The following is a 22,371-nucleotide window of genomic DNA, read 5'->3' as shown; positions in this document are numbered from 1 at the left end:
TGAACATAAAACACGTCCTGCGCGCGAGGGCGTGTGTGTGTGTGTGTGTCTGTCTGTGTCTATGTCTGTGTCTGTGTCTGTGTGCGTGCTTGGCGGAGGTTGCTTGCACGGGCCTCGTGCAAGTGTTTTACTGCGCTTTAATTATTTGTATTTTATTCTTTTTGCACGCTTCAGTTGTTGCACGAGTCACTCGGGGTCAAAAAGGTTCTGCTAATTGCACATTAAAGACAGCACAGTCCACGCATGCGCAGGATGTCCACGTCAGCTGAGACGTCCCCAAACTTCATGAAAAGAAACATATATATATATATATATATATATATATATATATATATATATATATATGTATATGTGTGTATATATATATATATATGTGTATATATATATGTGTATATATATATGTGTATATATATATATGTATATATATATGTGTGTATATATATGTATATATATGTGTGTGTGTGTGTGTATTTATATATATATATATATATATATGTATATGTGTGTATATATATATATATGTATATACGTGTGTGTGTGTATATATATATATGTATATACATGTGTGTGTGTGTATATATATATATATATATGTGTGTGTGTATATATATATATATATACATATACATACATACACACACACACACACGGGAGCGGGAATATATAATTCAGGGAAGTGTCTCGGTTGAATTGAAAAAAGTGTTCAGTACGTTACTTCATGTTACAAAAAAATCATGTGTAATTGGCATTAATTTAGTTAACAATATGCATTTTGCGCCTTATTGTTTTCTTTGCGCTGTAATAAGAATTGTGATGTACAAATACTGCTTGCTGTGTGTGTAAAAAAAAAACAACGTAATGTTTGCACATCCTTAGTAAGTACGTGCAAATAAATGATAACAGCCTTAAGAAATACACCAACAATTTGCTACGGCCTGGATTTTATTTTTATATTTTGGATGTTGTAATACCGTTTTGTTTTGTTTGTTTTCCTTGTTATTTTGGATTCTGATTGTGTGAAACAGAAACCCAATGACATGCACCGTTCCTCTGTTTCGTGCATGTTATCGGGCCTTGTAAATGTATTATTTAGGATTGTGAAAATCGAATCGTAAGGTATGCACATATTGCTATACCTCTTGAATAATTGTACTTTCCACTCACCGTGTGGTTATTAATAGTACACGTCATTGGCGTTGCGTGACACAGTGATGATAAGATAAGATTTTAAAAAGCAGAGAAATGTTTGTAAGGATGGATTTTCGACGATTTGATAATCCATCGGTATATTCATTTGTATTCGGAAACACCGACGATGCATGTAATCGCCTTGACTGATAATAATAGTAAGAGCAACTTTTAATCAATCAATTGAATTTGTTCGTCTCATAACAGACTTGTTGTGATGTTCATAAATGAAAAGAAATGATGAAATACATGTACATCAACGGTGTCATATTTGATCATGTTGCAATTCGTTTAAATATGAATTTCTCCGTTTTTTCGGCTCACCTGCGCGCGCGGGTCCTCTGTGACCCCCGGTCACGTGGTTTCCCTTTCGCCTTTTAATATGATTTAAAACAATCAAAATAATCACCGTGCTTAAAATGTCAAAGTAGTCCATGACGATTGATGGATTGTCATGCATGTATTTAGCTGCATGTATTTTTATTTTTGCTTATTTGCCGCGTGCGTGTGATTGACAGCCGTGGGTCGCATTTGGGCTGCGCTTGCACTCGGGGTCGTGCGGCGGGAGTGGCTCTCGCGCCATTGGTGGAAAAAGTTTGCCTGGCAGCCCGCTCTCGCTTCCGATTGGACACCGGAAGCGGCCCCGCCCTCGGCTTGAAAAAAGCGCCCGTCCCGGCGGACGGATCAATTGGAGGCTCTCGCCCAGCAAGCACTCCACCATGGCGGCCTGGGCAAGCTCCACGCAGCGCTCCTGCCTCTGCGCCTTCGCCGTCTGCTTCTCCTTCTGAGAGTTGGATTACTTTTCGGGGCTTTTTTGCTTTTTTCTTCCCTTTTTTCAGTTTTTTTTTCTTTCCTCGGGGCTAACGTGTCTGTCGCCGCGCGCGCGGTGTGGGCAGAGCGGCTGCTTGGCTTCGCCTCGCCTCACCTCGCCTCGCCTCGTCTCGCCTCGCCTCGCCTCGCCTAGCCGCGCCCCCGACATGAGTGAGAGGAGGCGTTCGGCCGCCGCTCTGAGCTCGCGAGCCCACGCGTTCTCCGTGGAAGCCCTCATCGGCTCCAGCAAGAAGCGGAAGCTCCGGGCGGCCGCCGCCGCCGCAGCCGCCGCCGCCGCCGCCGCCGGCGTCTCCGGCGTCTCCGGCGTCGGCTGGGACCACCACAAGGACGGCGACGACGACGACGACGACGACGACGACCTCCACTTGGACGACCCGGCGCACTGCCTTGACATGGACCCGGGTCAGTGCGCGTTCTCGCCACACCACACACGCAGCTTCTTCTTTTCTTCTTCTTCTTCTTCTTCTTCTTCCTCTTCTTCTTCTTCCTCTTCTTCTTCTTTCCCTTTCTTTGTCGTTCTTCTTTCTTTCCTTTTTGTTGAACCCGTCGGCCTGTTTAAAGGCCATCTTACCGGTGAGCAACTTTTTGGACCGGTACGGTGCGCCGTGAACGTCCGCGAAAGGTCGGCGGTAGGCCCGCGGAGGCGCGCGCGTTCCAAATCGGGAAAAAAAAAACAACAATAGCTACAGTAAGAGACGTTTTATCGGTGTGTTTGTGGATTATCGATATCAGTGAAATGACGAAAAATAACACGCAAACGTAGTTTTACATTTCTCTCCTGATTATTATTTGCATGAATGAGCCCATGAAGTGTTGTGCCAAGCACCTGTCGTTCATAAAACTATTAAGACACCCCACCAAAAATGGACGTTTTTGAAATGACACCAGTTCGGCGTGCAGGATAAACGTTTTCTGGATAGTGTGTCGACATTTTAAAAATGATGAAAGGAGCATTTCAAAACTCAAATATTTTTAAAATGTGGCGGCGGGGCAACGGGGGCGCGCAGGTCGTCCTTCAAGTTGAAGTGATCAACGTGGAAGATGTGCGGGTGTTTTTCTTAGGCGTGCGTGGACCTGAGACATGTTGTCAGCACACACACGCACGCACTCACGCACACGCAGGATAATATCATAAGTATGATGTCATAAGTACATCATTAAATAATAGCCCTATAGCGCTTGATTAAAATGAGACACATTGTCATGTGATGAAGTTTTTAAATCACACAAATTAAGGTTTAAGCGGAAAAGAGCCGTTTGAATACTTTGCGACAATGTGAAAAACAATCCTGTGAAATAAAATAATGTAAAAAAAATGTCTACATTTTTCAAAGCCGTCTGCAAAATGCTCAAATTATTTTTAGCAAGAAGGTGAAGAAAAACACCCCAAAATATGCTCAGTCAAAAAAAAGAGGGAGGGAAAAATATTTATAATATATAGAATCCATGTTTTATTGCTGAAAAAAATAGAATGGAATCTAAAATATATACGAGGAAAAAAGTATCCATTTTTAAATGCACATATTTTCAAAAGTTGCTTCGTGTCAAGTACAAATCACATGCCGGGTTCAAATAAGACGAAGTTGTCCACTTGCGTCAAACAACGCACGAAAACATGTTTAGTCAGCCACTATGAAAAACGAGAATACATTATTATTAATTATTATTATTACTATTATTATTGCTGTAGTGTAGTCGCAGTACTGCATGAACGTGTTACAGATGCACAAATGAAACTGTTCAATGTGTGGCTTGATCCAAACGGAAATGTCGTGTTTTAAAGGTTCTGATAAACGACGTCAAGAAAAAGACATTCACGCAAATCTTTCAATTAAATCCGAACTAGAACACAATTATTCTTGGCGTCAGTTCACGCTCAAATGTGCTGTCGAAAGTTGTCGTCAAGTTGTCGTAACTGTCTTGCGCGGTCAAGTTTCGCCGAAAGAAAGAAAGAAAGAAAGAAGGAAAGAAAGAAAGAAAGAAAGAAAGAAAGAAAGAAAGAAAGAAAGAAAGAAAGAGACAAAGAGAGAAAGAAAGAAAGAGGGAACGAAAGAAAAAGAGGGAACGAAAGAGGCGACGAAAGAAGCAAGGGAAAGGAAGAATCCAGTTTTGCCTCCTGCGTGCCTGAGCGGGCGGCCGAGCTGCTTGCAGCCGCCCAGCAGAGCCTCGTCGCCGGCCTCTTGTCACGCACCACACACACCTTTTGAAGTCCCTGAAAGCAACAAAGAGTTTTTATTTCTGTTTTGACACTAACGGCGCACACGCACGAACACACACATTTCATACAAATGCATGCAAACAGTATACATTTACCCTTCCGTGTGTGTGTGTGTGGGGGGTGTGTGTGAATGAGCAGGAAGAGTGCCAAAATGGACCACAAATTGGACCACAAAAACGCAAATTTATACCAAAAATCCCTACGTGTTTTTTTTCCCGAATGGAAGGAAGGAATTTTAATTTAACGCCATGTTTACCACCATTTTTACAGAGAAAGGCTAAAGTATGCAACAAAAAACATGCACCACAGCGCTCCACTTTGACACGAATACACTAAATTAACCCCCCCCCCAAATTGATACACTTAAAAAAAAACGTAAAAGAAAAAGAAAAACTATATAACACTGTTATGTCACCCCATTATTTTACACACACACACACACACACGCACACGCACACACATACACCTCTCTCTCTCTCTCTCTCTCTCTCTCTCTCTCTCTCTCTCTCTCTCTCTCTCTCTCTCTCTCTCTATATATATATATATATATATATATATATATATATATATATATATGTATATATATATATATGCAACAAACAGCTTTTCTTTTACATACATATACGCGCGCACACACACACACACATTTAAATGTGTGTGTGTGTGTGTGTATGTGTGTGTGCGTGTGTGTGCGCGCGTATATGTATGTGAGGGAAAAGCTGTTTGTTGCACCGAAACATGAACACTATAGATCGGATATATTAGAAAACACAAAAGTAGTTTCACGTCGCGAGCGAGCGAGAGAGAGAAGAAAAAAAGTGTCTGCTTTGCTGACTTTGCTTTAGGGGAGGACAACAGCAACAACATTTCTTTGCTTCTTTCCCTTCTCGGGACTTCTTTTTCCTACAAAAGGCCACAAAAGTCACGTCAAAAAAAGAGGTGTGGCCAATCAAAAAACCTCCCGAACCCCCCCGCCCCTCCCTCCGCCCCGCACCAAAAAATGGCGCGGGTGCGCGTGCGCGTGTGCGTGTGCGTGCGTGCGTGTGTGTGTTGACAGCTCCCGTTTGCCCTCCGCTTTTTCTTTTTTCTTTTTTCCTCCTCTGAGGACATGCTGTCAAGTGTTGTGCTTTCTTTCCTCCCTGTTGTGAAAACGTCCAAGTGGACAAAAGATTAGGGACAGCGTCAATCCTCCTCATTCAACCACAGACGGCCCTCAACGTCTTTTTGACGCCGATTCACAAAACCTTGCGACTTTTTTTTCCCTATAGCGCATTAGGCTTTTTCAGATATTTTCACAAGTTAGACCAAGACAAGCTTGCGCAAGACGGAGTCGAACACGCCTTGCTATCTATGTCACCTTTCAGAAAAAAAATCCCCAAATACTGCTCCACATTCACTCCTTGTATTGTTGCGTTTATGATTCTGAAAACTTGATGTGCGAGAGCAAAAACGAAAGCAGATTAAGAAAACATCGACCAAAAATCAACTTGCAGCTCTGATTTAGAAAATGTCAATATTTGTTGAGCGTAAGCCGGTCTGTTTCCAATGTGCAGGTGTGCCTCAGCACGTGACGGGGGCATCCAAAAACTCCATCAGCGATGAACATAAACGATACATGCATGCACGTCTGCGATTTGCGAATGGCAAGGTCACGTCAAGTGACGCAATTGGTGTGCGTGTGTGTGTGTGTGTTGCGTTTTGATGACGTCATCGCCTCCCGCTTGTGCAAAGGCGCTTCTAAATTTCTTCTTCTAAAGTTTGGCAATAAGTATCGTTTTTGTTTTTAGGATACTTAATTAGGTGTAATATAAAAAAAAATAATACGAACATAAAATAAAACATCGCACATATTTTGTTATATGTTAGCAATATTGCAATTTGTGAGTAAAATATTCCGTGTAAAATTGGCTCGCGAATATGTTCCTCTCAAATTTGACTCTGTTGTTTACTACCCAAACCGAGTCTTTTTTGAAGGTCCATTTGGAAAGTCTACATTTGCGTGTGTGTGTGTATGTGCGCACGCTAGGATTTTCACCATCCTATGCAGCCACCTAAAAAAAAAAAAAAAAAAAAGGTGTTCTCATTCAATGAAATCTACGCTGATGCCATCGTCTTAAATGAAGTGTGCAGTCGTGCCGAGCTCGCCTTGCGCATTCCCACAAGCAAGACAGACAAAGCAACACGCTGGCAACATGTTGTTGTTTCTTTTTCCAAAAAGTGCAGGAGCAACTTGCAGTTGCATTGGCGGCCCCGCCATTGCATGTCAGCAGCAAAAGTTGCTTTGCATGGGGAATTGCAGCAAGTCAACAAAATCTCAAAGCGAGGCAATTACATTTGCCCTCACTTAAATAGTTTACTTGTTAGGGGGTTTTTTTTTTTGGGGGGGGGGTTCCATGGTGCAGAGCAGCTGGCAAAGGGACCTCGCAGGACTTTGCTGGTTGCGGCAACTCTCGGACGTTCGCGGCCCAGTTTTGTTGCGCTCGCCAAGCAAGTGTAAAATGTGCCACTGTAACTGCTTGCTTGCTTGCTTGCTTGCTTGCAGACTCGGAGGCGAGTCCAAACGGCTCGGACGGCTCCGATCTGGCCGACAGGACGGCCTGCTCCTTCGGACAGCCGGCGGAGGCCCCCGCGCTGGCGGCCTCCTCCTCCTCCTCCTCCTCTTCCTCCTCCTCCTCGTCTTCGTCTGCGTCCTCCTCGGCGGCGCTGGCGGCGTCCATGGACGAGATCCACGTGGAGCTGCAGTGCGCTGACCTGTGGAAGAGATTCCACGACATCGGAACCGAGATGATCATCACCAAGGCCGGCAGGTACGCGCGCGCACGCACACACACCGCCAAATATGTCGTGCATGATCTCTCCTGTCAATGACAAGAAATCATTTGAAAAAAAGGAATGTGGACTATTCGCGCATGTTTTCAACTCAAACATGAAATATTTCTGTTTATTCGTTCTTGGGTTAAATGTTCCAACATTTTTTTCCATATTTCTCTACTAAATATTCTTCTACTCACTTTTTTTTTTTTTATCTTAGATACAGATATTTTGCAAATTTTAATTTTTTCTCCCTTGTAGTTCGATTTGGTGGATTATATTAAAGCACTATTTGAAAATTAAAGATAGACTTTTTAGTTCTCCGTAAATGCAGCATTTTGTTAGTTCTTTTTTTGTAAGCCCATACTCCCAAAAGCATACTTTTTGGTTTTTGAAAAAAAAAAAAAACTAAACAAAACGTAATTATTCTAAGGGTTTTTAATCTAGCTTCATTTTTTTAGCCATGATGTATTTTTTTAAAATGAAGTTTCCGAAAGGTTGTTGAAATGGCCACATCTTGTTGATAAACTAATAAGTGCAATAAATCACGGTCTTGTTTGTTTATTTGGAAGGATTTGAAAACGGCCTAAATGTGCGCAAGTTTACTTTCTTTGAAACGGATGCTTCAAACATTTTGCAGTCAATAAGTTTGAATATGTGTGTGTGTGTGTTATTTCACGGTGACGTCCGGGATTTGAATTTCTTTCGAGCTCTGCATTGTTGAACCCTGCAAAGTGGTGGCGGCCACTTTATTAGGTACACCCGCGCAATCAAAGGTGCTGGCGCGATGCAAATCCCGCGCCCTTTTCTCGGCTTTCCTCCAAATGCGCCAAGATGCCAGTTGTTCCTAATCTTTTGACCTTGTCCTAACAAAGGACCGGTGTTCCTAATAAAGTGACCGCGCACCGAGTTGTGACTCCTTTGCCGTCCTTTGTTTTCCCTTCATTAGCCTGCATTTGCTTTTGCCTCTTGAAACATTTTACGATCGTTTCATGCCTTGCCATCTTTTCTTCTTCGTGTCACGACAAGAACGGAGAGATCAGCACTTTTTTCCTCTTTTCAATCCCGAAACGAACGCAGTAAAACAGCGGCGCGTCGGCGTCCAGCTGCGATGACGTCACCGAGGAATTTTAATGAAGTGCGCGGCCCTCGTGAGATCATGCCGACATTTATTGATCCGGCAGAGTCTTAAGACTCGCTTCCCTCACCATGTGCTGCTTGCTTGCTTGCTTGCTTGCTTGCTTGCTTGCTTTTCTTTTTTTGCCTTCCAAACGTAGTAGCGACGCCACGCGACGCCGGCCGAACCCTCTCAGACTTGTTTGACGTCCTTTCAGCATCCCTGATGGCCATGCCGGAGTGGGTGGCAATTTCAGCCCTTTTTTAGGTTGCCGATTGGTGAGCATAAATTGCTGTGAGTTGTTTGGCATCACAGAGACAGAATGAGAGAGAAAGGGAGAGAAGCAAGGACGTGAGCGGCTCTTCCAAATGAAGCCGTGCATGGAAAAAGTTCAAAGGCTTGCGAAAGGTGGATCATTTTGGACGGAGGAAATGTCATCATTGCACGCAAGTCGCAGGCTGGTTTATTTTTTTTCCCATGGCAACGGAGTCCGATGATGGATCCAAATGTCAAGCCACAATGCAGGTCATGACTTTTGGGGAGTTGCTGATTGTTGAGAGCAAATCACGGTTCCTGTTTGACTGCTGTCCATGCAGACAAAACGCCCAAAGTGATCAAATTGAGGACAACAGTGTCACTTGAACCTAATGCAAAAAAAGATTCAACAATTCGGAATGGTCGGTTCATTCGGAATATTTTTTTTTTCTTTACACTCGCTACAACTTGCAAACGCTCATTTTTTTCATCCTTATGTTGCTCGCCGATGCTGCGACAACAAAGCTCAAAGAATTTGGCAATGGTGAATCATATTTAGGCTGAGGAAACATACGCGAAGAATCGGATTGAGCTGATGCTTTTCGCGGCGTCCTAACTTGTCTCAGTGTTGTTGTTGTTGTTTTTTTTTGTTTGTTTTTTTGCCGCCTCAGGAGGATGTTTCCCGCCATGCGAGTCAAGATCGCCGGCCTGGACCCTCACCAGCAGTACTACATCGCCATGGACATCGTGCCCGTGGACAACAAGCGATACCGGTGAGCCGGCACGCTCGCTCGCTCGCTCGCAATGCTCCCATTCGGAAAAGTGGCAAGCTCAAATCGCAAGTTTGGCCGGACACAATTTGTTGCCGTCACTTTAGAATTTCATGGCAGAAAAATAGCGGCCGTGAGGAGGCGCTTTGAGACGGTCAAAAGTAGCCTAACAACCCTAGCGGCCATGCAAATGGCCTGCACCTTTTATGTGGAATCGCAAGTCCCAAACGACTTCATCTACGTGAAAGACGGGGGTCGTAATAAGAAAACGAATCCTTTCCCTGAGTAAACAAGTCAGTAGCATGAAGAGTCCAAGAACCTTATTCTCAAAATATCTTTGCCCTTTTTAATGCAAAAAACAACAACAACACAACTTCCTGCATTTACGTACATTTGCCCCCACTTTCATAACTGCGCTACCTTTTGGGTGAAAAGCAATCCCACCAGGATTTAGTATGCACTAGTGTGTTGTTATTTGTAGTAGTAGCCATAACAGGAGGAGGAGTACTTGAACCATTTTAAAGAAGATGGCCGGCCCCGTGCTTCGTTTTCGGGACCCACTTTGGTGAAGGTGCAAGTCTTGTGTGTGTTCTTGTGGAAAAAAGATCAAAGTATTGGGAATTATTCAAACGGTTTGGACGAAGTAATCCGTCACGTTTACGCAAGGGACATTTTCCCTTTTGTCGGTCGATCACGTTTGACTCCGTCAAGCGATTGTGCTGTCGAATGAATGGCGATATAGCGTGAGCACGTTTTTTCCGCTCGATCGCTTTTCTCCAGGACCGGGCGGGCGCACTGCAAACGTGGCGCTGACAAATGTCGCATTGATGAGCGTGAAAATAATTCTCAAAGCGTCAGCGTCTTTCCCTGAAACCTCATCGTCATTTTTCTTGCCTTTTGATACCGACAATTAAAAGCGTTGACAGTCATGAAACTATTTGCAGGAGTTGTTGACGTCTCTAATCTGTGCAATCTGACGGAGAATATATAGTTGGCCTCGTATTTCGGCGAACACATGCATAGGCTAGCTGCGCCACCGCATTTATTTTTATCGCCGAAGAAGCCTCAATCGAAAACGCCGACGCAGTCAAGAGATTCGAGACTTTTTTTGGAACGACTTTTAACTGTGAGAAAATGCTCGAGGGCGTCAACGCGAGTGACAGAACGATGGCGCGTTTAAGCCCTCTAGTGGCTAAAATGCTTCGCAGCTGGCCAAAGTCGCAACGTGTCACTGCGGTTACCGTATAAAAAAAAAAGAACATAAGGTTATAATCACGCAATATACTTAGATCCAAACATAAGCAAATTTCCCGAAGCATCGCTAAGGTATTACAAATTCATTTCAATCATTTGAATGTATGCATTTTTTTTCACTTTGGATGGACTTTTTTCATGCAGTATATAAATGAAATGTCCCCCCCACTTCAATAAATGAATAACCTCTAATCAATTCAAAATGGATGAACAATTACATTATGCACTTCATTGTAGAAATGAATAAAGATATAGCGCTGATATAAGTAAATGAGGAAGTAAGAAATTAATGAAAATAAATAAAAGCACAATAAAGTTTTGTCAATAAATTGGTAAATGAACAAGTAAGTCACTAAACAAACAATACAAATTAACAAAGAAGTTGATCAGTGAAATACGTTATTTTAATTCAATCAATGTTCAAGTAAATGGGGCAGTTATGTAAAAGAATACGTGCGAGTGAAGTTAGAGTTAGGAGCAATTGAATGGGGAAATGAACACTTAAGTTCATTCACAATGATGTGAAAAACACAAACAAAAGTATATGGCAGAAGGAAATCAATTTCAAAAAGATGTCTTGACGCCTACGAGTAAATTGAAGAAAGAGCATCGTCCAGCCAGGAAGGTTCACAAAACAACAGTTGACAGAAATGTGGATCGGACTTGTTTGGCTTTTGCGTGTTTTGGCGCGTTTTCTGACTGTGGCTATCGTTCCGCCTTTCCTGGTCACCAAAAGGCCGATTATTACTTTATTCATATTTGCCGCATGTGCAATAAAACCGACAGGAAGCCGTAAAAGCATTTGGAAGGAAAACCGAGCGTCTGTTTGCACTTAACACTCGTGGCTAATAAGTAGCGTGTGTGCGTGCGTGCGTGCGTGCGTGCGTGCGTGAGCGTGAGCGGGCCAGAGCAAACAAACGTGAAATTAGCCCGGCCCGACAAAAGGCCGGTGTCACGTTGAATACAAATCATCTCTTCAAATGATGACGATTATTGTTCAAAGCAAAACATCTTTGAATGCTTACCAGTTGCAATTGTCCATGACGCCTCGCGCGCCGCCGCCGTCGCCGCCGCCATTAGCAAACGTAGCATTCAACTCCAGATGGACCAGGACAAAATAAGCACTCAAGTCAGCACCAATCGCAACATCCATGCCGTGAGCGTCGAGAAACGGCCTTTGAATCCACTCGGAATCCCGACGCTGCTCCCAACGGCGCAGCCCAGAGAGGTGCCGGCGGAAATTGATTGATTGATTGATTGAGAGAGGTGCCGGCGGAAATGGACGCCTCCCTTTTTCCCATGGCTCCAAATATTGGCCCGTGCCTGCAATCATCGTTGCAAACGCGAGCGGGTTGGTCACTGCGTTTGTCGCTAACCTAAAAAGCAGGCCGATAAGAGGGCAGAATAAATGGCTGCCTCAAATACATACCCCCCCTCTTTCTTATCGGCCCAAATATTGCGCGTTGGATGTTCCGGGTTGACACCGGACCAAAAGACATTGGGGAAACGCCCAGTGTGTTTGCCGCTGATGTGAACGCCGGCGCCTATGCCTGCAGTAGAACCGACGCTTCCCCGAAGTCAACTCCTCCCGTTTCCGCGTCAAGGGAAAAGCAACAAGCGGTGGCAATTGGAAGACGCGATGCTGCCGTTCACACTGTTTGTTGCTGAGGCATTTGAGGCCCGAGTTTGTGTTGTTTTTGGGCGGGCAGGTACGTGTACCACAGCTCCAAGTGGATGGTGGCGGGCAACGCCGACTCGCCGGTGCCCCCGCGGGTCTACATCCACCCGGACTCGCTGGCGTCGGGCGACACGTGGATGCGGCAGGTGGTCAGCTTCGACAAGCTCAAGCTCACCAACAACGAGCTGGACGACCAAGGACACGTAAGCGCTCCCGCCTCCTCCTCGCCGGCCGCCGCTCGCATTGAATGATGTCGTATTTCATGTTGTCCATTTCCTTTCGGGGGGGCCTTTTTGCGGCACGATCGCCCGATTGCTTTCCGTGCTCCGTTTCAGCCCGTTCGACCTCATTTCCTTTCCTTTCAATGTCATTCAACTTTGCAATTTCATTTCAACTTGTTTAATCCAATTGAATTGAGAACATGTCTTTTAGTCAACTTTCTTTCACATTCAATTAGACTATGTCATTAAACTTCATTAAACTCAATGAAATTGATCTCAACTCGATTGAATTTCCATTCAATTCAATGCAATTTAACTTCATTTTTAATTTGAATAGAATTATTTCAACTTACAGTTCATTATTTGTGGATTTGATTAACTTTCCCTTAGTTTAAGTAGTCGATGTCATTAAATCAACTTGACTTTTGTTCGATCTCGCATGTCGTTTAAAAGTTCGTTTCATTTTGTTTTCTTTTTTTTTTTCTTTGTAATTTAACCGGATGAAGTCATTTCTTTCAACCAAATAAACTTGACTCAATTGAAGTGAATGTGCAAAAAGGCTCCGAATCCGAAATGTAAGTGAACGTAATGAAACGTGGTTTTGTTTTCATGTTGTCGCGATTGCGGCGCGCCACGTGAATTGCGCCGAGGCTGACGTTGAACGATTGCGCTCGGCTGCGTTGCCGTCGCGCTTGAAACGCGCCATTGGCCGCTTGCGCCCCGTCGGCGAGCGCGTCGGCACCACCTGTCGCTTTTGGCGCCGGCTTCGCAGCCTTTTTCGTCTTTGCCGGACTTGCTGCCACATGGAAAGACAAACGGCACTCGGGAGCCGTAAGCGCCTTTGAGTGCGAACAAGGCCGAGCGCTCGTCCTCTGGCTGATCCCGCGCTGGCTCGCCCCATGTGCAGCAAATATGTTTCCTCAAAGATCGGCTGACACTCGAGGCGCGTGAAAGCTGCGACGTTTGGGGCCTTCTTTGCCAACTGTTGCCATTTGGGGAAGGAAAAGAAGACAAAACTAAAAGGCGTTTGCCTTAACCAAATACAAGAAGAAGAAACATCTTTTGGGAAAAAAAAAGAAGAAGGAAGGCCAAGGAACGTACTTGAGTACACCACACTGAAAAAATTGTTTGTTGAATTTCCTCAATAATGTCAAGCGGTTGCACGAAAGAAAATCCATTTTTAAAGGGGAAGTGTGCCTTTATTACAAATTTACTTGAACCCGGTGTGAGTTGGCGCACCATCTCTGAGGGGAAAAGCGCTACACATTTACTCCCACGCACCCCCCCACAGGGGACTCAACTAGCCCTGTCCGCACCATCGTTTGGGAGTCCCCTCTTGAAGATTTGGATTTCCCAAACGCTTGAAGCCGTGTGCCCACTTCCAAATAAGAAGGCCTTTATTGATCCCACAGTGGGGAAATGTTCACAAATCACAACAAATCACAACAGATTTGGCGCACCACCTTACCTTTCCACCCACCGCAACCCCCCAAAATCCCACAGCGAGCTCTATTTTTGCGGCCGGCACAAGTCTAGCGCAAAGCGCGGTCTGACTCGGCAGCGCAGAGGAAATGATTGACGGCGTGTTGGTCGCAAGCCAGCCTATTTGAAAAAGGGCGGTTTGCGGCGCCGGGGGCGTGTACACAGACAATTCTTGGCGCCACCAATTTCAAGAGTTTCTAGAAATGTGGTGCAATCCTACCAAGTCACATTTGGTTTGGAGTGGGCATGGGATGGCAATAGCCCAGTTGAGCGCTCAACCTCGAAAATGGCGCCCGCACACGCTCCACTCTGGCGTCCGCTTGGAAGAATGAACGCTCTTTCTCTCTTTCCTTGTGTTTTCCCCGCAGATCATCCTGCACTCTATGCACAAGTACCAGCCTCGCGTTCACGTCATCCGCAAGGACTTCAGCAGCGAGCTTTCGCCCAACAAGACGGTTCCGGCCGGCGAGGGCGTCAAGACCTTCAGCTTTCCCGAGACCGTCTTCACCACCGTCACCGCCTACCAGAACCAGCAGGTACCGCACCCAAACGTCCCCAACGTCTCGCCGCGACCCGCGTTGACCCGCCGCGTTTTTCTTCTGCAGATCACCAGACTAAAGATCGACCGGAACCCCTTTGCCAAAGGTTTCCGGGACTCTGGCAGAAACAGGTGCGTCCGTCTGCTCTTTGCGCTCTTGGAATTGGGGAGGGGCCGACGCTCACTTCTTCACCTTTGTTGCGTTGAAAGCAACCGTCACCGTCCGAGAACTGTTTTGGTCTAATGGCTGGATTGCAGGATGCTGAGTCTCTGTGTGAAAGGTTGCAGCGGAAGTCTTAGACTTTGCACCCGACGCTGTTTATCTTTCACCTCCGTCGCGTCCAACGGCCGTTTGAGGCTGAAGACGTCATCGTGTTGCTGACCTGATTGCGGGTGGCCCGGTCTCGGTTTCAAATGGAAAAAGGAAAATCTGGTTGAACTTGCTTCTCTTGCGATTGTCGCTGACGTATTATTTGATTTTGGAACGCAGTGCAGTCAGTGTGAAAGGAAAGCGTGAAAACCAGAGACCGGGATGTTACACTTGGCACCCGAGACTCCGCCCCCTTTGCGTTGAAAGCACTCACCATCACCCGACATCTATTTGGATGTCAGTGTCATCCAATTGTTCGATTGTGGAATGCTGCGTCCGTGTGAAATGGTATAGTGCAACGCCGAGACCAGGGCGTTCCACTTTTCACCCCGCGCTCACTTCTCTCATGCTCCTTTTGTTTTGAAAGCCTTTTATCGCCGTGCGTCGTCCCGTTCCTTGATCGGAGGTCTTTGCGCGAAAGGGAATAAAGTACCGAGGGTCGGGACCGAGGCGTCAAGTTTAACACCCGCCGCTAATATCTCTCACTCCTGTCGTGTGGAAAGCAATTTTGCGACATGACGAAACGATCCAATTGTCCAACCGTCAGTCGTCTCATTTTGCTTCCGCCCTTGTTCGGCAACTATTTGATATGCGCCACCGCACACTGACGGCACCTCGCCGCGCGAAACGAAAATCTTCACAGCTGACCCGCCCCTCGGTTCTCCCGTCTCGATCGTTTGGGGAACGCCGTGTCCCTGCGCCGAGGGGTGAGGCGAAAGCCGGGACGGCGGTGTTCCACTTGTGTTGAAGCAATCAAGACCGGCCGGCGACTATTTGATACATCGGGACCCTGACGTGATCTGAGGGGAAGTCTGCGCGAAAGCGGCTTCTGTGTGTCGGCAACACAGTTCAAAGGTCAAAGCCATCCTGTTTGATTAGCACATACTGGTGAGAAACGACGGCGCAAAAGTCCCGACGAGGCCGACTGCCGGCTTCTGTTGTTCTTGTCCCGCCATCGGCGGTGACATCATACCTTCCTTTTCTGTCTTTCCTTGAATCGGCATGTTGGAGGAATGGGCTTGGGGGGGCGTAGAACATGAAAGCGGCCCCCGTCATCTGGTCTGCATTATTGGCGGCGCAGACATCTTTTTTCGCTTTTCAAACAATAGACTTTGTGATTTATGGCCGAGTGTTAAAAGGAAAAACAGCAACACATGAGAAGATAACGCCGACTTGACGCTCGCACCAAACGGTCCAAATGAAAGAACGAGATCGCGTCTTCGGCCCGTCTTGACGTCTCGAGTACCGTTGGAAAGGCGCAACGTCGCCACCTGACCCCAGTAAAGACGTTGGGCGCGCAATCAAACTGGAGCAAATTGACACTTTCTTTGAGTGCATTCCCAAACAAACGAGTCACATCAAAAACCTTGCTCGGAATGAATACGGCGCTAGCAGCTGTGTCCGAATATTTTGTGTAAGGCCAACTAATTCTACATCGAGGTCAAATTCAAAGTGGAAATGCCTTTGATTCGCACGTCGACGTCTCGAGTAATGTTACGAGCGCTTGAATGCGAACTGGATCGAACGGTGCACAAAAACATCGGCAGTGGCAAATTTCCCAAATGGCATAGCGAGCGTTCTACTTTAGCATGGCGGTGGCACCAACAAGCAAATTGCCGCATTTCGCCGAAGGAGTCGCGAGTGCCACCTCATATGCCGAATCTCCACCTGTTCCACTCGCCGACAAATTGCAGCGAGCGAGGCGCCCGCCGGCTACGCTGACGGCGACTGGATCCTTTCGCGTCCGCATCGACTTTTTGTCGAAAAGGGAAAGATCCCGATGCCATTTTTATGCCGTGCTGACATCTGGAGCGGTGTGAAATTGAAGAGACGTCAAATTTGAAAGCAATTCAGGCCAAACTGCGACTGTGTTCAGTGGACATAAAACATCACAAGTTGCAAATGCGGCAACTTTTTCCCTCTCGCACAATTAGCGCGAATAGACGTGCCCTTAGCGGCAGTAACAGCCGCCTGGCCACCGCTTGTTGAAGTTCAATTTCAATTGCTTTTGCAGCTTTTTACTTGCCACTCTGTCCGTCTTTGTCAGCTCTCTGCGCGTTCGCGGCGCCGCTGACGTCCGAGGCCAATTGGCTTGGCGCTAGCGCTAACGTGCCGCCGCCGCCGCCGCCGCCGTGCAGGAGGTGAGTGTCTGTCTGAAAATAACTGGAGTAAATCGTCCGGGCTAGTCGCAGGAGTTTGCGTCCACGCAGATTTATGCGCGCCGTAAAACGCTGCCTCCCTGGTTGACGGCTCCGGTTTCCTGCAAGCGGGACTTGAGCTTTCTCCCGACGCTTCCGCTGCTTGTAGCTCATCTTCAGCGATAGCTTTTGGTTTACTGCCTACATTTCCTCTCCAGTTTCCTTTCAGCGTTCCGCACGACAACGAGCTTGATTTGAGTCGGGCTCGTGACATGACTCTGTGGAAGTGAGGAAAGGGTTTTGTTTCGGTTCCCTTCTGACTACTTGAGGCAGCTCGATAGCTTCGGGGGCGCAACTCAGGATTGATGAATTCATGATGAACTGTCAATTATCTTTTGGGTTCATTGACGAATCCAATACGAGAAAACATGTTTTCATTTCACATCATTTCAAATTGACAGCGCGGAAAGTAAATTGATTACGATTGCGTTACTGGTTTGGTCAAGAACATGTCAGAACATTGGCAGAAATGTTGCTGATTGTTTTCCCGAGTAAAAGCAGATGCTGACAAATTGGGATTCATCACCAACACCAGAAATCAGACAACGATTACAGTTGAGGGACTGCAATGAACGCCGTGTGGCAAGACAGCGGCGTTTGGCCTCTTTGACGAGGAATGCCGGTGAAGGAAGAAATGAGACTTCCCGTGCCGCCGCACTACAAGGTCGCAGTTGACGATGCCGTACCATTCGATTTATGGAGCGCATTTCGCAACCGCCGCAGCTGTATCAAAGCACTTTACATACAACACCCAAATAACACAACAAGTGAAAGCATGAACACAAAACCCGATCCACAATAGGCACGGGAAAACAGACGGAAAAAGCCAGCGAATAGCGATGTGTCTGCAAACGCCGGGTTTTGAAAATGGGAGCGACCTGGACGATATCTTGGGCATTGTCCCTGAGCAAATGCATTAGCGTTAGCGTTAGCGTTAGCGTTAGCATTAGCGTGAGCGTGAGCCTGAGCCTGAGCCCAGCCGGCACGTTGCTTGATGTTTTGCCCGCCCGCTGTGTGTTGCGGCTCAGGACGGGCCTGGAGGCCATCATGGAGACGTACGCCTTCTGGAGGCCGCCCGTGAGGACGCTCACCTTTGAAGACTTCACCAACATGCAGAAGCAGCAAGGTCAGTCCACGGCCGCCTTTCGGGACGCTGCACAGATTGCACTGCCGCCACTTGCTTGGCTGCCGTTTGCATTTTAGCTCTGCGGCACGTAGCAATCCACAATGGGCCGCTGTATGGCGACAACAATGCCAAGTGTGGATTTTTTTTTTTTTTTTTTACTCTTCATCGGAAAGAAATTTCTCCAAATTCTATGGTGTTGTCTTTACACTTGATAAAGACATTTTTAGAAGCATTATTTTCTGGAAAAACAACAGTTCTGATCTTTCTTACATGTTAAAAAGTGGGGGAAAAAAATACTGTACACCAATTTCCACTATTAGGTGGAGAAATGTGGGGGGGGGGGGGAATATATATATAGACATATATCTATATATATAGTTCTCAAATTCTTGCTGCAATACACTTTAACTTCTCCTACAAAGTTTCATGGCCCAATGCCCACAATTAAAAAGATGAGTAAGATGTAAAATGCTTGTGTTTGGAATGAGGCCAATTTATTTTAGTGCAACTGTCGCAATAGTTTCCCTTCCCAGCCCCGACGGAAACGGTTCCCCGTTGGTTCACGGCAATGGTTTCGCGTCATAAAAACCCCTTGGCGGAGGTAACGATTCTCCGCGAGTCACCCGATCCGGCCTCCCGACATCGCGTGACCGTCGTCATGGCGACCCGGCCCGCCTGACGCCGCAGCGGGATGTCGTTCGTGTTTGTTTTGGTGAACCCATTTTTTTCCTTCCCCAACTTCCCCCAAGCACTTGGAAGCGAAGGAAAACATGACTTCACATATATTTCGGGCGTCTGCCTTTCCCCCGGTGAAGGCCCTTTGTCCCGCTTCTTATCGAAGGCATATGCCGCACGCATGCCATTATTTCATTTCAATTGAAACAGTCTGCGGCGGCTAACGTAGCCGTCTTTGTCGTTCTTCAGTCGGCACAAACAGACCAGTCATGGAAGAGGCAAATTTGGAGGTTCAGCAATTCATCAGTTCATCCACAACTATTTTGGTAATCGATGAAATTGTTTTCGAGACATTGCTGGACTTAAAACGGTCCAAAAAAACCTTCTCTGATTTCTGTTGTCCTCCATTATGGCGGACTGATTATCTTGTATGTTTTTTTTTCAAAATAAGACATTTGCAGGCATCTACTTTTACCGGGGAAAACAATGCTCAACATTTTTGCCAATGTTTTGAAATGCGAAGGAGCAATCCTGGACCCGAACCAGCAGCACAAAGCTAATCGGCCTCGGTCGACGGAGGGCGATAGAAATCTGGAATTGTTTTTTGTTGAGAGGCTGAAATCAGAGGATTTGGACCATTTGAACGGAAACAAGGTCCACATGATCAGTCAGTGATCAGAATGGTTGTGGATGAATTTGATCATCAATTAGTTGTCAAATGAACCATCGTTGCAGCAGCCGGAATCAGAGCAGTGCCCGCCGCATGTGACTTGCATGATTTGTCGGGCAGTTGTCCCCGCGCATTCCCTTGCGGACGCAACGCGGCCGTTTTTGATCGGGGCCGGGAGCGGAACCTGCGGCGTCCGCATGAAAGACGGCGAGCGACGGTGCTGAAAATGTTGGCGCTTTGCGTGTGTTCAGGCGGCAGCACGGGCACGTCCCCGACCACGTCCAGCACGGGCACGCCTTCCCCCTCCGGAGCCGCCCACCTCCTGTCCCCGTCCTGCTCGCCGCCCGCCTTCCACCTGGCGCCCAACACCTTCAACGTGGGCTGCCGGGAGAGCCAGCTGTGCAACCTGGGCCTGTCCGAGTACCCGCCGTGCGCCCGCAGCAACATGGCGGCACTGCAGGGCTACGGCGGCCTGGCCGACGGCTCCTACGGACGGCTCCAGGCGGCGGGCGGGGGCGTGGCCTCCGCCCAGCCCACCGAGTCCTTCCTGCCGCAGAGGACTCCCTCCTTGATCGGCATGCAGGGCGGCGCCTCCGGGGGCGGGGGCGGCGGCGGCGGCGGCGGCGGCAAAATGGAAGCCTACGGAGGCCAGCTGGGCTCCTTCCCCGCCTCGCAGCTGCAGTACGTGATGCAGGCGGGCGCCGGCGGGTCCGGGGGCGCCTCGGCCGCCGCCCCCTCCGGATCCTCCCCGTCCTCGGCTCACGTGTTCGCCGGCGGCCATCACCACGTGCAGCAGGGCTCCTACAACGCCTTCTCCCTGCACAACCCCTACAACTTGTACGGATACAACTTCCCCGCCTCGCCCCGCCTGGCCGCCAGCCCCGAGAAGCCGCAGGGGGGGCTGCTGTGCTCCTCGGCCCCGGCCGGCCCCTTCGCCGAGCGCCAGTACCTGTCCAACGGCAACATGGACACCATGCACATGATCGGCAACGGCGGCGGCCAGCAGCAGGGCGCCGCCGCCTGCGACGGCCGCCAATACGCCGCCCCCTCCCAGATGTCCATGCACATGGTGTAGGGACGCGGAGTGGGTGGGGGAGCGTGTTGCGACACAGCGTCGTTCTGACGCAAATTCGGAACATGTGAATTTTGGGTTTAACCTTTTAAAAAAGGATCGGAGCTTGCGAATACGCCCCCTCTTCTTAAAAAGGTCTTCATGGGGGCGTCCTTACTACTATTTAAGTTTCTTTTCGGGGAGGCACGGCCAGCGGGCATGACAAGGAGTGGTGGGGACAGCGGCGCCATCCTTGGCGGTCTTAGGTTGGATGCTTTGGGCGGCATCATGGGTGGCAGATGTGGAGACGCTATCAGGAGGGGCGGCGGAGGCGCTGGCAAGGGGCTCCACGCGATTTGGATTTGCTACGCTTCGCTATTCAAGCCACCCTTCCTACTAAGCCGTTTCCACTGCAAGCGACTGCTCAAGATTGGGGAGAACATTTTGGACAGGATCCGGGAACACCCCCCCCCCCACCACCAGAAACATCCAACCCCGAAGCAAAGTCCCTTGACAGACTGGAACCTGCCGACACCATTTTGGAGTGGATTATGTCTTTTAGCGTATATATATATATATATATATATATATTATATATATATATATATATATATATATATGATGGCAAATGCAATCACTAAGCTTAAACGTGTGAATTAATCAGCAATAGCAAAGCAGAGTTGCTCAGGTGTGTGTTTTGTGGTATTTAAGTGCTGAGCAGTACAATGGTTGTTATACAAATGTGTGACATAGCAAGGGAGAAATAAGTCTTTGTTTTTTTGTGCAAATGTAAATAAAAAAAAAAAAAGTGCCAAGCACATACTAAAGCTCAATAAATATTTTGATTGACGTACGGCTTTCAATGGTTTTCCTTTAGCAACGTGGCTAAAATGAGCTGTGTGACAAAAGCCGAAGCGAGGCTACGACAGCCGCTAACTTTAATGCTAGCATGAAGAATTACGTTAGTGTCCGTTTGACACTTTTGACATGGCCACTTGTGCATCATGTGTCATGCTTACACTTTTGAACGTAGTAGTCATGAAAAGGATGGACAAAGTAAACTTGGGGGGGCAGGGGCCTGAACGTTTCTGCTCGGCGCCTGTAAAAGTTGTCTCTGAGAACGCCGTGACGTCAGATAAACGCGTCCAATAGGAGAGGAGCTGCAAGAGCGTTTCCGCGCTCTTTTGCTGGACCTTTTTTTCCAGGTAACGGCGTGACCACGACGAAGGGATAGTGTCGCAGTGTCTTTGCTTTGGGAGACGAGAGAGACGGCGACACGGTGTGACACTGCTCCCTGCTCAGCCTCAAATTTTCCTCCAAGCCGTCTTGGTGGAACCGCAGCACTCGGACAAGATTCAACTCTCCAAGTTCCTCACGTGAACGATGCACCATTCCTTTTTTTTTGCCGCTGTTCTTGTCTAACCCAGCGTCAGAAACGAAGGTCAGCACTTCCAAATATGGTCACGCCGGCCACTGGGCTTCCGACGTCATTTGGCGCTGCCGCGTGACCTTTCACCAGGGACGGCTCCGGGATTTTTTTCTCTGTTGGGGCTAAAGGGGGGCTGAGAAAATAACAGATTTTAGAATATCATATAAAATGCCGGAGGGCTCCACAGATTTCTGAGGGGCTAGAGCCCCACCCCTGCCTTTCACACTGAGCGAATGCAGTGTGTGCTAATGTTGGCCACTAATTTTGCCAAACACTTGAAATGTACGGCGGCCCTAGCGCGACAAAAGACGTCTTTTGGCTTTCAAACCTGTGATGCGGCATCCTGAATAGGACTGCCGGTCGGTCGGTCGCTCGGTCGCTCGGTCCGTCCGTCGAGTTAGCCGCGCGTGGTAATGTTGCGTTATGTCAAGTTATCTGCTTTTTCCACACACAAACGAAATGAAATAAGGGGGCCCTGAAGGGACGAAA

General features: G+C 47.5%; 2 protein-coding genes across 2 annotated transcripts in view; both read left to right on the top strand.

The window, feature by feature from the left end:
* The window catches only part of med4 (mediator complex subunit 4), a 116,317-nt gene extending 111,959 nt beyond the window's left edge, over positions 1 to 4,358 (top strand). The window contains exon 8 of the mRNA XM_086051315.1: positions 4,340 to 4,358. The gene's annotated coding sequence lies outside the window, so the exon portion shown is untranslated. The remainder of the gene's footprint in view (positions 1 to 4,339) is intronic.
* On the top strand, positions 522 to 21,011 carry tbx15 (T-box transcription factor 15). The gene is made up of 8 exons (XM_086051312.1): positions 522 to 2,421; positions 6,780 to 7,044; positions 9,092 to 9,193; positions 12,154 to 12,325; positions 14,194 to 14,361; positions 14,431 to 14,495; positions 17,960 to 18,057; positions 19,654 to 21,011. Exons 1-8 carry the CDS (start codon positions 2,166 to 2,168, stop codon positions 20,475 to 20,477), a joined length of 1,950 nt encoding a protein of 649 aa, XP_085907438.1. The 5' UTR covers positions 522 to 2,165; the 3' UTR covers positions 20,478 to 21,011.
* Positions 21,012 to 22,371: the final 1,360 nt, after the last annotated feature.

Source organism: Filicampus tigris, chromosome 14 (assembly GCF_054856515.1).
Source record: "Filicampus tigris isolate MCC_2025a chromosome 14, RoL_Ftig_1.0, whole genome shotgun sequence".
Classification (NCBI taxonomy): Eukaryota; Metazoa; Chordata; class Actinopteri; order Syngnathiformes; family Syngnathidae; genus Filicampus; species Filicampus tigris.
This window is presented reverse-complemented; position numbering and strand designations above follow the sequence as displayed.